The 14,302-nt window shown below is 42.5% G+C and overlaps 1 protein-coding gene across 1 annotated transcript in view; it reads left to right on the top strand.

Annotated features, from left to right (window-relative positions):
- The first annotated feature begins 466 nt into the window (after window positions 1-466).
- The window catches only part of myo15aa (myosin XVAa), a 33,747-nt gene continuing 19,911 nt past the window's right edge, over window positions 467-14,302 (top strand). Inside the window, exons 1-30 of the mRNA XM_031862433.1 lie at window positions 467-1,102; window positions 1,544-1,626; window positions 1,866-1,929; window positions 2,143-2,252; window positions 2,778-2,852; window positions 4,653-4,743; window positions 4,884-4,889; window positions 5,203-5,306; window positions 5,445-5,508; window positions 5,608-5,721; window positions 5,819-5,980; window positions 6,288-6,401; window positions 6,986-7,044; window positions 7,336-7,459; window positions 7,557-7,652; window positions 7,887-8,018; window positions 8,127-8,252; window positions 8,459-8,536; window positions 8,653-8,810; window positions 8,913-8,958; window positions 9,076-9,200; window positions 9,398-9,515; window positions 9,651-9,826; window positions 10,502-10,586; window positions 10,777-10,830; window positions 10,966-11,047; window positions 11,471-11,601; window positions 12,587-12,682; window positions 13,081-13,316; window positions 13,520-13,710. Coding sequence (XP_031718293.1) covers window positions 482-1,102; window positions 1,544-1,626; window positions 1,866-1,929; window positions 2,143-2,252; window positions 2,778-2,852; window positions 4,653-4,743; window positions 4,884-4,889; window positions 5,203-5,306; window positions 5,445-5,508; window positions 5,608-5,721; window positions 5,819-5,980; window positions 6,288-6,401; window positions 6,986-7,044; window positions 7,336-7,459; window positions 7,557-7,652; window positions 7,887-8,018; window positions 8,127-8,252; window positions 8,459-8,536; window positions 8,653-8,810; window positions 8,913-8,958; window positions 9,076-9,200; window positions 9,398-9,515; window positions 9,651-9,826; window positions 10,502-10,586; window positions 10,777-10,830; window positions 10,966-11,047; window positions 11,471-11,601; window positions 12,587-12,682; window positions 13,081-13,316; window positions 13,520-13,710 — 3,721 coding nt within the window. The 5' untranslated portion in view covers window positions 467-481. The remainder of the gene's footprint in view (window positions 1,103-1,543; window positions 1,627-1,865; window positions 1,930-2,142; window positions 2,253-2,777; window positions 2,853-4,652; window positions 4,744-4,883; window positions 4,890-5,202; window positions 5,307-5,444; window positions 5,509-5,607; window positions 5,722-5,818; window positions 5,981-6,287; window positions 6,402-6,985; window positions 7,045-7,335; window positions 7,460-7,556; window positions 7,653-7,886; window positions 8,019-8,126; window positions 8,253-8,458; window positions 8,537-8,652; window positions 8,811-8,912; window positions 8,959-9,075; window positions 9,201-9,397; window positions 9,516-9,650; window positions 9,827-10,501; window positions 10,587-10,776; window positions 10,831-10,965; window positions 11,048-11,470; window positions 11,602-12,586; window positions 12,683-13,080; window positions 13,317-13,519; window positions 13,711-14,302) is intronic.

Below are 14,302 nucleotides of genomic sequence, written 5' to 3'. Positions count from 1 at the left end.
GCCTGATGGCACTCTTGTAACAAGGACAGAGCCCACACCTGCACCATCCCCTTCCTCACCTATGCTTTCTTCTGCACTGTTGAACCCCAATGTACGTAAAGCAACATATAGGCTGCCAGATGGAACTTTGGTTACAAGAAACGAGCCAGCACCTCAGCCGGCCACCCCTTCATCTTCTGTGCTCTCCTCTGCTCTTCTCAATGCTAATGTTCGTAAGGCTTCTTATCGATTACCAGATGGTTCATTTCTATCATATCCGGTAGAAGAGATGCAGAATCCTGAGAGTGTAGTATCATCACCGGGGCTAACTAGCGCCCTGATGAATGCTAACCTGCGTAAAGCAAAGTTTCAGCTCCCAGAAGGATCATCATTGTTTTCACGAAATCAAAGCCAAGCTTCCACCACTGCATCCTCCGGTCCTAACCTTTCTGGTGCAATTTTAAACACTAAACTTCAAGGTGCTTCCTACAGACTCCCAGATATGTCACTATTGAGGCAGCCTGGTTCTGCTAATCCCGCTGAGTCACGCTCCCTTGACCTTTCCAACGCTCTCCGAAACCCGAACCTCCGATCTGCCACCTACCGTTTGCCTGATGGAACTCTGATGACCCGCCCTCAGCCCACTGCTGCACCCCGAACACTTGACCTGTCTAATGCCTTATCAAAGAACCCAAACCTTCGTGGGGCAAATTACCGTCTCCCTAATGGTAATATCATGGCACGGCTTGGTGCCCCTAGCACCCCAGAACCCCGGTCACTTAATCTCTCTGGTGCCCTGCAGAACCCTCAACTCCGAGGGGCCTCTTTCCGCCTACCCTCATATGCTGTAGTTTCACCCCAGGTCCAGGGACCCGGCCCAGAACAGCACTGGGCACAGGGCCCCGGAGTTGAAAGCTTGGGACTGCAGCAAGATGTGGATGTGTGGGGTGCAGAGAGGGTTCTACCTCATGGCACAGTGCAGAACCTCAATAAGTGGTCCATGTATAAAGACGGGGAGCTGCTGGACCCCCACAGCCTGATGGGACAGGGACAAGTGGGGCATGAACCAGGGCAGTGGAATCTCAGCAGGGAGGGGGAACAACAGGGGCAGTGGTTTGACAAGGTACAAGTTTTAAATACATGATTCAAATTACAAGTAGTCAAAATAGTTCATGTTTGGCCCTATACTCTTAGTCTTAATGCTTATAGTGTAATCTTGCAGTTGCAAGTGTAATGTTAAGGTGAAAGCCTGGCACAGTAGTGGATTTTCAGTAGTGAGGATCAATCAGATGGATGGTAGCTTACTTGATGTGTTTATGGTTGAAAGAGCAGAATATATGATTAGAAAGGTGATGGGCACATTGAGCAGGAAAGTAAAATGTGTACATTTATTTTGGTGAGAGAATGGCAAACAGGGACTGATACAATCAAGATTAGAATCATTGAAAAGAGAAATAATTGATATATCTAAATGAGTGAGTGCATGTATTATTGTGTACTTTGTGCACAGCGATATGTGCATGCATCATGTAGTAATTTCTGAGTGTGTACACGTGTATTTTAGATGTACTCAATCAGAAGCCTGCCCACCATGGCTCACCGCGAGCAGCGAGAGGAAGATGGAGTGGAAGATATGACGCAGTTAGAGTAAGTAAACTAACTCACACACTTGAGTTAACGCTTTGTCTGAGAGAAACCTACAAAGTGCAACAGTAAAATGTGTAAAAATAAAAAAGTTAGATGACTCAAAAATGATATTCTATTTGGTTTGTCATGATAATGACCTGCAGACATGTTTGCCTTTATCAGAGTGTAGAGGATTAGAAAATGGTCCTGATGGTGAGTGATCTGAGGTTGCTGTCCTTTGTTTTACTGCTTCTGTCTAGGGAGATGCATGAAGGAGGTGTTCTGCTGAACCTGAAGAAAAGATCGGAGAGACAGCTTATTTATGCAAGTATCTGATCAGCACACACATACAACATACAACCACCTACATAAGAAAATTATACTACTGAATATTTCTCAAACCTATGAATCTAAAGTCGTATCAGTTTATTTTGAGTTTGTGTGTTAATTTTACAAACCTCTCTTTTTGTTTTTCTTCTACTTTTTGGTCTTCCATTTCATTCTTTTCCTCCCTATCTCTTTTTTTTTTTTTTTTAGACATACATAGGTAGTATTCTGGTGTCTGTGAACCCCTACAAGATGTACAACATCTATGGGACGGACATGGTGCTGCTGTACAAGGGTCATGCTCTGGGAGAGAACCCTCCGTAAGTCAAACTGTGGGGACAGTCAATTTAAAACAAACAACGGAACGCAAGGATTGTTAGTATGTTATAATTTAGTATATTATATGGTAAAAACATAGCAGAATAGATACATTTTTTTAAATTTTCAAACGTTTTGTTGCCTTGATTGCAATGAAAGAATAATAATGGGTAGATTGGAAGCTCATCTGTTTTAAGTAAAAGCAGGAAGGAATGGTGCAGGTAAATAATTAAGGCAGGGAAGGGAAAAGTAGAGACAAAGTCATAGAGTATGAGTTCATTTCTTTCATCTCTCTTATTTATAGTATAAATCATACAGTTAAAGGATTCAGCAGGTGCAGAGGGGGGTCTGTAAATGTTTCCAATATCTTACTTTCATGTAGAGTATACCTTTACAAAAATACACTCAAAATGTTAGGTTGTGGCTACACCAGCACCCCTCGCGCCTCTGTCTACTCTGTACAAGACATAGTTTGTCATTTTGATTTCATCGTTGGGGAGTTGATGCAGCTACTCTTTCTCCTTCAGGCATTTGTTTGCCATAGCAAACGCTGCTTATTCCAAAATGATGGATGCCAAACACAACCAGGTCATAATAATCAGGTAAGATGCTCACACTCTCCGTAATCTTCACCAAAATCCTGATTTATTATCACTTTCCATGTACCTGTAAACCAGACGTCGAAGTTCAAAACCATACATATGATTTTTACATAAGAGTTTAATCAACTAGGACTGAGTCTGTCATCGCTTCATAATGTATACATTTCATATCGTTCATCATACATGACACCTGATTGAGACGGATACAAGTGTTTTATTAAATGAAACGATATTCACAGTGTTTGTCTTGCACGTTATTAGTAACCTTCCAAGGTGTTGTAAAGCTTTAACCTTGGTATACGCAGTGTCCATGAAGCTTCTTGGTTTCCATCTCAAGCTGGATTAGTGTTTGTAAATTCATGAGTGTCTGTCTGTGGTTTTCTGGCCAGCAAACTTAAGACAGATCAGAGGCGCCTCGCTTCCTGTCAAAACTGATCTCACATACACTCAGAGCTATTTACATCCAACTCGGATGTAAAAGTATCGACACGTATACAGTACATCCACACACTTGGGCATCGGCGTGTGCTTTTAGAAACAATCATGAAATACACAAACGTCCACTCTCGCACACACCTGGAACACTCTAGCCGCACTCGCAAGGGGATACCTGTAAGGAAAGCCCAGCCAGGTCTGGGCCAGGACCAGATTATCTTTCAGAGGTGTGTGTGTGTCCAAGTGCACATGTGCGAACCCTGTGTTTGTGTGCAAGTCACTGGGTGCTTATTTAGAGGCAGTGTACAGTGACCAGTAATGGCCTGGTTTTTAGCTAACCAGCCCATGAGTTGAAACCTTATGCTGGAATGTGGTCAAGGTGCTGGTGTCCCTAAATTCACACACACACACACACACTCACACTCCTGCCCCAATTTGGCCAAGCTTACATAATGGTTGTATTTAGCGGTAAGCACTGATGAAGAACGGTGTGTGTGCGTTAGAGCATTTCAGATGGTTTAACCCAAAAGTGAAATTGAGGCCTTGCCTAATGAATGATTATCTTCGTCTCGCATCACGTAGTCAATTAAGTCAAACAAGCACCAGTAGAGAGGTGAGAAGGATCATATAATGGACACTCTAAGTGATTAATAAAAGCTGGGTGTAGTGGTGCTTAAAGTGCAGATAATGTTCACTCTTAATGAGCTCCCACTTTACCTTTTTAGCAAATGGACTATCACAGCCAATAAAGTTCCTCCAGCCTATACCATTAAAGAATGCTAAATACCAGCACTAGTTTTGTTCAAAACGTATGTGTAGATTGTAGCTAGTAGTGCAGTTTTCGGTAATAAACCATCATTTGGAGGTTTGAAGATTGGTATTTCACACAGTCAGTGTGAATGGTCTTTTCAGTAGTGTGTACAAATATGGTCTTTTGGCTGTTTATGTAAAGCTTTATACCAATAAAGGTTTCAAAAGCACCGTGTGTGGGAACGTAGCCTTCAGCAGGAGGGCTGTCCTGAATGCTTGCAAAGGAATCAACTTGAAAAAGTATATAATTTAAATTATTTTGACTGATATTGGATTCGGTATATTACAGGGAATTATCGTGTCAGGATTCTGAGGTAGAAAACACTTTTATATGTTTATCCTTCAAATGTTCCATAGTTTTCATGGTCTCCTCCCTCTCCGTGCTGATGAGCAGCACAGTTTATTAGGCACTCATTTTCACAATATCTTTGCATGTCTGACATGCACAGAAAAATTGCTCTGATTGCTTTAGCAGAGCACTACGATTCACTGTATATAATGTATCAACTACTGAGTCATATTGAAGTCCATTAAATGTATGTTGCTGTGTTTCAGTGGGGAGAGCGGGTCTGGGAAAACAGAGGCCACCAAACTAGTCCTTCGCTACCTAGCAGCAATTCATCACAAATCCAATCGTGTGCAACAGGTACACACACACACTACTGACATGCACATACTGCTGCCAGCAGATTTGGATACACACACACACACGTTCCTGTCTTGAAGGACGACTAATTCCTCTGTGCGTCTTTTTTTCCATGTCTTCGTGTCTCTGCTTGGGTGCAGATTGAGGTAGGGTTTGATGCATGACATTATATTTTACAATTCATCTTCACATGTGGCTAAAAGAATAGCAGGTTGCTTTGTTTTGCTGTGGTGTGTGACAATATTCATGAGAGCTGTTGTGTTTCCACAACAGCTGAATTTTCTTTGACTTGCTTTATAAAAAAACATCGAGCATCCCTTCAGCTACCTGATTGATCAGGATCTGAGTTAACTCATATTTATGTGTGTCACAGACCAGCGTTTAACAATGGTGGTAAACAGGCTGCTGTTTCACATTCAACCTGGTTGTTCACTCACCGTGTGTTTGAACGTTCGGTAGATACTTGAGGCAGCTCCTCTGCTGGAATCTTTTGGAAATGCCAAAACTGTACGGAACGATAATTCCAGTCGCTTTGGGAAATACATAGAAGTCTTTCTGGAGGAGTGAGTATGAAATAGAAACACAAGAGTTCATTTTTCTGTTTTTATTGTAAAACACTTTGTAGCTATGATATATAAATGCATGTTATCCTCTCTGGTTTGCTCTGTGCTGTCTCTCTCTCTCTCTCTCTCTGTGTCCAGTGGTGTGATCAGTGGTGCCATAACCTCTCAGTATCTGCTGGAAAAGTCCCGTATCGTCTTCCAGGTGATACACACATGGACAAATACACAAGATGACACTTTATATCTTTTACTTTTCTGTATGTTTAAAGTATGAAGTGTTAAATGTGTGTTTTCCCCTCAGGCCAAAGATGAGAGGAACTATCATATCTTCTACGAGTTGCTGGCAGGTCTTCCCTCGCAGCAGAGGCAGGCTTTCTACCTCCAAGAGGCTGAGACCTACTATTACCTCAACCAGGTAGAAGACAGAGCAGCATCACCATCTGCCTCATGTGGAGATACTCAGATCAAGTGAAATCTTCACTCAAACCGTTGTGACCTTTCTCTCCGTAAAGGGAGGGGATTGTGGAATAACAGGAAAGAATGACGCAGAGGACTTCCTGCGTCTGCTCGCTGCCATGGAGATCCTTCACTTCACCCCTGATGACCAGTCAGCCATCTTTAGAGTTCTTTCGTCCATACTGCACCTGGGCAACGTCTACTTTCAGAGATATGAGGTAGTGTTTCCAAAGTGATCTTTCTATCTTTGATTTGATTTTTGTTTATTTTTTAATTGTAGAAAATTCAAGTAATCCACAAATATTGAACATATATACAGCATATTTTTCTGAACATTTTTAGAATATTTTGGCCAATCAGTTGATTTTATTGAAAATGCAATGAGCTACAAATTTGACATGAACTAAACTTAACATTAATATGGAAAAATTACGGCAATAAACGTAAAAGGAGCATTGGCGATATGTAACCAGAATCAGATGACAGATCAAGTGTGTTTCTTGTCTCTCTATTTCTGCACCACAGTCCGATGGCCAGGAGGTGGCGTCGGTGGTGAGTGCTCAGGAGATCAGAGTGGTGGCAGAGCTGCTGCAGATCTCTCCAGAGGGACTACAGAAAGCCATCACCTACAAAGTCACAGTCAGTATCAAACTGTTTTATGTGCATGTGTGTTAGAATGCGGGTACCTATACGGACATCTCTGCAGGTGTTAGAGGTTTGAGTCCTTGTCATTCTTGGACTGAGTGGTTATTTAACACCATTCCCCACATTTTGTAGTAAACAAATTCTTCTTTGTTCCAGTTGTAAAAATGTCAAGAAACACAACAAAGCTGCTGATAAGGTGACAGAGACCCCCAAAGTAATCTAAAGAATAATTTAAGATGCAATTTTTATCCTGATTTAGCTAAAAATAATGAGCCTTAGTAGCGTCATCTGCATTGACGCCGTACTCTGATACCTTCACTGTGTCTTGGATTTTAGCTACATGTCAAGTGTCTTTCCTCAAACCTCTGACCTGCCACACTCTTGCGCACTACTCTAAGAGTCTCTTGTTTAATTGAATTTCTAATTACAAAGCCGGTTCCTACGATTTCTGCGTAACAGGAGAGGAGTCAGTCGTAGTAGCAAAAGTAGGAGAGAAGGCCCAATCGCTCGTAAAAACAGACCGTACAAAATGAGATTTTAGCAGCCTTTAAATTGAAGCCCGTCTGTCTTCTCTACAGGAGACAATGAGGGACAAGATCTACACCCCTTTGAGTGTGGAAAGTGCTGTTGATGCCAGGTGAGAGACAGCAACATACCAGACATGCACTGCATGAAAATGTTTTATTTTTCCTCCAGATGCTTTCCTCATGTAATACCATTCTGAAAGGGAAATAACAAAACTATTCTTTTGGAAATCGACATGAATCTAAGTATTTTTGTGCATCTGTTGCAACTTCTATGCAATTACTTCTTTCTCACATCACTTTAAAGATAATAGTGAATTATGTATGAACCAGGTACTTTAATTTCCAAGCACAATTCTGTCCCACACGCTGTTTGTCTTTGCTTGTTTGTCTTTGTTCTCCAGAGATGCTGTTGCCAAGATCCTGTACTCGCTGCTCTTCCATTGGTTAACAGAGAGGATCAACGCTCAGGTGTACCCCCGCCAACACACCGTCTCCATCTCCATCCTGGACATTTACGGATTTGAGGTACAACACATCTTATCACCTGTCAGTTACTTTCTTGTGTTGCACAGCAGAAAGACTCCAGTGTGTGTATGTGTGTGTGTGTGTGTGTGACCAATAGGATCTGACCTTCAACAGCTTTGAGCAGCTTTGCATTAATTATGCAAACGAGTACCTGCAGTTCTTCTTCAACAGGATCGTGTTCAGGGAGGAACAGGTGAGTCAACGTCACACCTGCAGGGCCACTCGACTACTCACACGAGCACATACCCATGCTTCACATCACTAACGCATACACAAAATACACTTAAACATTTGCATGCTCATATGAAGACAAGGATAGAAACATACCTCTGTTAGTGCTGGAAACATTAGTGATTCAATTAGAAACAGTAATGAGACATGTGAAATCATTGTACAGGAAATTGTATTGCATGTGACCCCCATGCAGGAGGAGTACAGCCGGGAACAGATCCCCTGGCAGAGCATCCCTTTCAGTGACAACCAGCCCTGCATTGACCTCATTGCCGCTAAGCCTCATGGGATACTGAGGATCCTGGACGACCAGAGCTGTTTCCCACAGGTGGGGCAGGAGACACTGAAAGAGAAGCTGAAGACACTTGAACAGCTGTTACACCCACGTGTAGTATTATCGTACATGTCACTTAAAATCTGCTGCTTTTGTTGCCAGGCGACAGACCACACGTTCCTCCAAAAGTGTCACTATCACCATGGCAACAACCCACTGTATCAGAAGCCAAAGATGCCCCTCCCAGAGTTCACCGTCAAGCACTTTGCCGGCCGGGTCACCTACCAGGTATGCAGCTCCTCATCGGCTCATCTCAGGTGACAAAAACCTGCTGTTGGCGAGTTGGCGGAAATGCCATTTACAGAGCCATAGAGGCTGAGAATAGGTTAAGGAAAAGTAAGAGAGAAAACTGGTAAACAAGCAACAACAATTAGGAAATCCACCACTATTCGCTGACATGACTTTCAATAATGAGTGATGTCAATGACTCGCAGGTTCACAAGTTCCTCGATAAGAACTACGACCAGGTCCGTCAGGATGTCCTGGACCTTTTCATTCAGAGCAAGAACAAGGTGAGAGGAGACACACTTCTTCATATCAACATATGCATGTACTCATGGATACTGTATCTAATTCATGTGAACATAAACAACTGCAGTAAAATGTGTGAATTGTTGTGTGTCTCCAGATGGTGTCAAACCTCTTCCTGGTTCACGCTGAGGTCACGGGTCAGCAGAGAGGAGGTCACATGAGGAAGAGCAGCACGGTCACCAGAAAATACCAAGCTCCCACCGTCAGCAACAAGTTCCAACAGTCCCTACTGGAGCTGGTGGAGAAGATGGAGAGGTGATCCTGAGAGATGTGAAAGTGGAGTTTATAAAGATTTTACATGATGAATAATAAGCAGGAAATGTTATTTTACTTTTCAAATTTATTCTTCCATTTCAGGTGCAACCCTTTTTTTGTTCGCTGCATTAAGCCAAATAATATGAAGGTAGATTTTCAGACATTCTGTATTGCCACTGATGACACTGATTTTGATTTGCATGAGTTCAGCCTCACTATGTCCTGACAGTCATTGTTTGTCAAATGTTCTTACGTCCGTGTTTAGCAACCAGGTGTATTTGAGGACGACCTGGTCAACTGCCAGCTGAGACACTCAGGTGCCCTCGAGACCATTAGGATCCGTCGAGAGGGGTATCCTGTGAGAATGCCATTCTACGTCTTCCTGTTCAGGTAACATACACACAGTATCAATCACTGGATGGTGGAAGGCACTAAGTGGTTAGTTTGGGTTGTGATAGCTAACATGTCTGAAAAGATATAAGAGATAATTATATTACCATTAAGCCATATTGTTTCGCCAAATTTGATAAGACAATGCATTTGTTTGTGTGTTTGTATACATGCACGTGAATGTGTGTCATCCCCAGGTATAAGTCCCTGGTGGGGTTACGAGAGCCTCCAGCTGCAAATGGAGAGAACTGTGTGATAATGCTCAGTAAGCTGTGTCTTCTCAGACCAGGAGCCTACCATGTAGGAGTCACAAAAGTGAGTTTCTGCTCTCGTTTGTTCATGTTACCTCTTTCAGCAATAAAAAATACCCAGCAACACAAGCTAACAACGTGTGTGTGTGTGTGTGTGTGTGTGTGTGTGTGTGTGTGTGTGTGTGTGTGTGTGTGGCAGTTGTTTCTGAAGGAGGACATCTACCAATTGTTGGAGTGTAAACGGGAGCGCTCCCGTCAACTTGCGGCTCTCACCTTGCAGCGGTACACCCGCATGTTCTTCGTCAGGAAACGCTTCGTGGCCTTCCGCAAAAAGATCATCGGGCTGCAGGCACAGAGCCGAGGCTTCCTCACAAGGTCGGCTTCTCTAGTTTCAGAACGTTTAACTGATTTGTGGATGTCCACAGAGTAAAAAAAGCTTGATTTAGGTGATTTGACGGACAAGTATTCATGTAAAGAAATTGTGGTTCTCACATTTAAATAAGACGGTATGTTAGGCCACTCACGTTTACCATCTACATTGTGTACAGCAGTAGTGAGGAAGACAAATTAAGGGAGACACCCACATACTGATAGACAACATTGTCTTATAGGGAACACATAGATTTTTAAACTATGGTACATTATGGTCCTTTTTAAGGGACAGTGTGTAATTTAAATCAATGGTAAGCAAAATGAAAACACCTTTATCTTTTGGTCATATTATATATTAAAGGAAGAAACATTATGATATTTATTACTGGAGTAAGCATGGCCTGTGACAGATCCACTCATCAACATTGGAGATAGAAACCTGGGGCTTGAATAAAGTGCAACGGCCCTTTAAACAAATCCCCGCCAGCAACATCTTCCAACCAGCCAGCCAGGCTAACGGTGCCTTCTGTAACAAAGTACTTGTACTTGTAGCATGCCTGCAACGGTTTTGTCTTTGTATATGTAACAAAAGTTCCTCAGTAAATTGGATCAAAACATGACATTAGGTCTGAGACATGTGTTAATGGTGTTACTCCAATTCTTCATTCTGCCCTACAGGAAGCGCTATGTGAAAATGAGGGAGAGTCTAGTTCGGTTCCGCTCTCTCGTCCACATGTACGTCAACCGCAAGCAATACATCAAGGTACGCTTCAAAGGACAATATGTCTCCTTTCATTTCTAAGGGATGCAACCTTTCCATGCCCACATGAGTCACTTAGGGATATACTGTTGAAAATATCACCCACTTTTGTTCCAATGTTGTGCTTCAGCATCGTCTTGCCCTGGATCGAAGTGGAAATGTTCAGTGTGTGATTTCTGTGATCTGTTTGCAGAGGAAGTTTAACGCTCAGAGGAAAGCTGAAGAGGAGAGGAGGAGGAGAGAGATGGTGAGATGGAACTTCGGACAGTATACACGCGGGACTTAAAAATACAGAAATGTGTCTGTAAAAGTAGCATGTTTTTACTCCCACAAGACAGGACGGCTTTGGCAGTCGGTCATTAAACATTAAAATCTCGTTCAGGAGCTGACCAAGAGGGAGGTGGTTAACGTCACACACTTGGTGATCCCTGCAGAGCTGGGCGCCTTGCTGCAGGCAGCAGGAGGTCTGTTAATGTCTGTCTTTTCTTTTTGTGAAGTCCACATTAATGTGCACACACATTATTATTCATGAACCAAATAGCTGAGCACTTCGTTCAGCTCTGTGAGTGCGTCTCATCTCATCACCACTGACAGTGTCAGCAATGATTGACTTGAATAGTCCTGACAGAGAGGGACAGGAGTGGCTTCAGCGGATAAATAAACCATGAGAGAAAAATGAATGCCCGAAATATCATGTCCTTTCAGCTTCAACAGTCCATTAGTAATAGAAAGTAGCACACTATATGTTAAATGTATCCTAGTAGTGTCTTCGTTTTTAGTAGTATTCCTGTTGAAATGTACTTTAAAGGACTCCATGCACCTACAGTATACAGTATGTATGCTGGTTGACTTGTCGTTTGTCCTTGTCTCTCTCTCTCTCCTTCTAGTCAGGAGGGAGTTGCACTCAGACTGTCTGGCTCTGCTTCAAGCTCCTCATATCCAGGAAGAGGCTCAACTCACTCTGCCTCTGGACATCAACAACTACCCGTTCTACCGCTATGTGCAGATCTACTTTAGGGTGAGATGTATGCTCACAGTGTTACGGTCAGCTTGGAATGTGCAGTATAATGTGTACGTTCAATTTCTATTGATATAACGTTGAATCATAACAGAAGTTATCGAGAGACACTTCTCATGTAGACTGTACTCTATAATTTACAGAGACCCAACATCCCACATGAACAAGCATTTGGGCGACAGTGGCAAGAAAAAAAACTCCCCTTTAATGGGTAGAAACCTCGGGCAGAACCTGACTCTGGGTGGGCGGCCATTTGCCTTGACTGTTTGGGTTGAAAGAGAGACAGAAAGAAGATACAGAGAGAAAGACAGAGAGAAAGACAGACAGAGAGAGGGAGAGAGAAAGACAGCAACAACAGTAATAACACAAAAGCTATAATAATAACAATAGAAAAAAGACGAATAAAAATAATAATAGTCACGGTGAATATAATAGAACTATAATAATAATAGCAGAAATCATAGTATATGACTACTACTAATAGTAATAATAGCAGCAGTGGATATAATAGAATGAAAACAGCAGTTATAGTCACAGTAATAGTAGTAATGTACGTTCTAATAACCACACTACCATAGTATTTAGTATGCCAGAAAAATATTTATTTTGTGCCAATACATAGTATGTCAAATGTAGTATACCAAAAATACCAAGATGTACCGAATATGGTCGCATTTTGCAGTATGCAAGCCAGCAGGCTTTTCTGTCTATTCTGACCCACAATCCTCTGCGCAGCGGATATATGAGCGAAGTAGTTTGATGAACTAGTAGGTCCCGGTTGAATTCATACTATATACAGCAGTACATACTTTGTAAAGGCAGCTGCTGTATGTCATCAAAGTAAAAGGAAAACGCAGTGCTCAATAGAAATGTGACTTATGATAATGGCAGCAGGCACAGTCACCAGGTACTCTCCAGCTGTAACCTTTGGAAATGTCCAGTTGTTGTGCTTCCTAAAAACAATGTCAATCCTTTGTCTCTGTAGGAACCAAAGTTTGGGATGTTGATGGCACCTCTGGATTCACCTTTGACCCGTGTGGAGGAGGACTTCCGAGGAGAAGCTGTGCAGCTCTTCATCATGGTAGGCGGACTCCATTTACCCATGAATCTGCACTGCTGTCCTTTACAAAGAAACAGGCACACACAGCCAAGGCTAGGTCTCCATTGTCTCGCTGCCCAGTCTCACCATCTAGTCCCGGCTTCTGTGTCATTGTTGTTCTATGAGACAACTTTCTAAACATTAGTTAAGCTGTACACGTTATACTGTGAATCAATAACATACCGATCTTAGTGGCCAGGACATAGGAAAATGTATTTTCATAGCATTTCTCTCTCGTCATTGCTCGTCCCAAATTGACAGCAAGGCAGAAATCCAGACAAGTTGAAAGTATTACGTTACAGTACAACAATACACACCATGCGACAAGCCAGTAAGATATCCAGAGTTAGTCATAATTTTTGCCTTTGTTTTGCTTTCAGGTATTACGTTTCATGGGGGATCCTCACCTGAACGGGGCACAAGAAAACATGTTTGGGAATTACATCATCCAAAGGGGCCTGTCTACTCCAGAGTTACAGGACGAGATCCTGGCTCAGGTCGTCAACCAGGTGTGGAGGAACGTGAACTATGACAATGCCGAGAGAGGCTGGCTGCTGCTGCTGGCGTGTGTCTGCAGCTTTGCGCCGTCGACCAAGATGGATAAATATCTGCTGAAGTAAGACATCGTCTCTTACACATGTGAACAGAAATCCTGTTGCTGAAAATATACCTTCACCTGCAAACGGGGGTTTGGTAGTAATGTAAACAAAAAGATTGCAGCTCACTAAAACAACTTCCTTTAACAATCTTTACCTTTATGCCTCAGTTACAGGGAGTTAGAGGGGCAAACGTTTAACTTCAGGTGTCCTTTCCCTCCAGGTTTGTGTCTGACCACGCCCCTGCTGGTTGCCAGGCGTTACTGCAACACAGACTCATCCAAGCCAATCAGAAGACACAGCTCGGATCAGGCTCCACCCCCGAGACTGCACGGACCTATCCGCTGTCGCTGCTGGAGTGGACAGCCAATAGGAAGAAGGCTAACCTGGTGTTGCACGTGCACTGTTTTGACGGTGAGATGCATCTTGCATTTTTTTTTTAATTACATCACGCAGTTTTCACTTCCTTGTGTTTTTAATGCTAGAACACTGAGACCAGATCAGGCACAGACAATTACACAAATATTCACAAAATAAACCGCATTTAATTCTTCCCTTTGAATTGAGCTGTACATAAATCTCCCACTTTATTAAAATATCATGTAAGTTGTCTTTCTCAGGTTTCTTACAGTTTAAATGAGCACAAGCTTCAAAGATAAGCACTTTTAATGAGTGGGATCAATTACAGTTCTTGATTATTAGTCATTCATTCACACTCAGGATCAGGTAATAGAACTACACGGCTCTCTGTCGTTGAATTCCACAATTTATTGTATTTTGCCTTTGGTGTGATTTTTAATTTGTGTGATTTGTTGGCGTGTCGATCCCGCTGTTCCTTCTGTCCGCATATGGAAGTGCACTTGAGCAAGAGACACTGAAGTTGCTCCGCGGATGCTTTAAAGCAGCCCACTGCTCCTAAGTGCTCAGGATGGGTCAAATGCAGCGGTCAGATTTCATGTACGTACCAGTATGTATGATATGTATTCTTTGTTTATTTTCTCCGTAG

This window comes from Anarrhichthys ocellatus, unplaced genomic scaffold (genome assembly GCF_004355925.1).
Source record: "Anarrhichthys ocellatus isolate YVR2014 unplaced genomic scaffold, GSC_Weel_1.0 scaffold26, whole genome shotgun sequence".
In the NCBI taxonomy this organism is placed as follows: Eukaryota; Metazoa; Chordata; class Actinopteri; order Perciformes; family Anarhichadidae; genus Anarrhichthys; species Anarrhichthys ocellatus.
The sequence above is the reverse complement of the archived record's forward strand: the minus strand, read 5'-3'. Positions and strand labels throughout refer to the sequence as shown.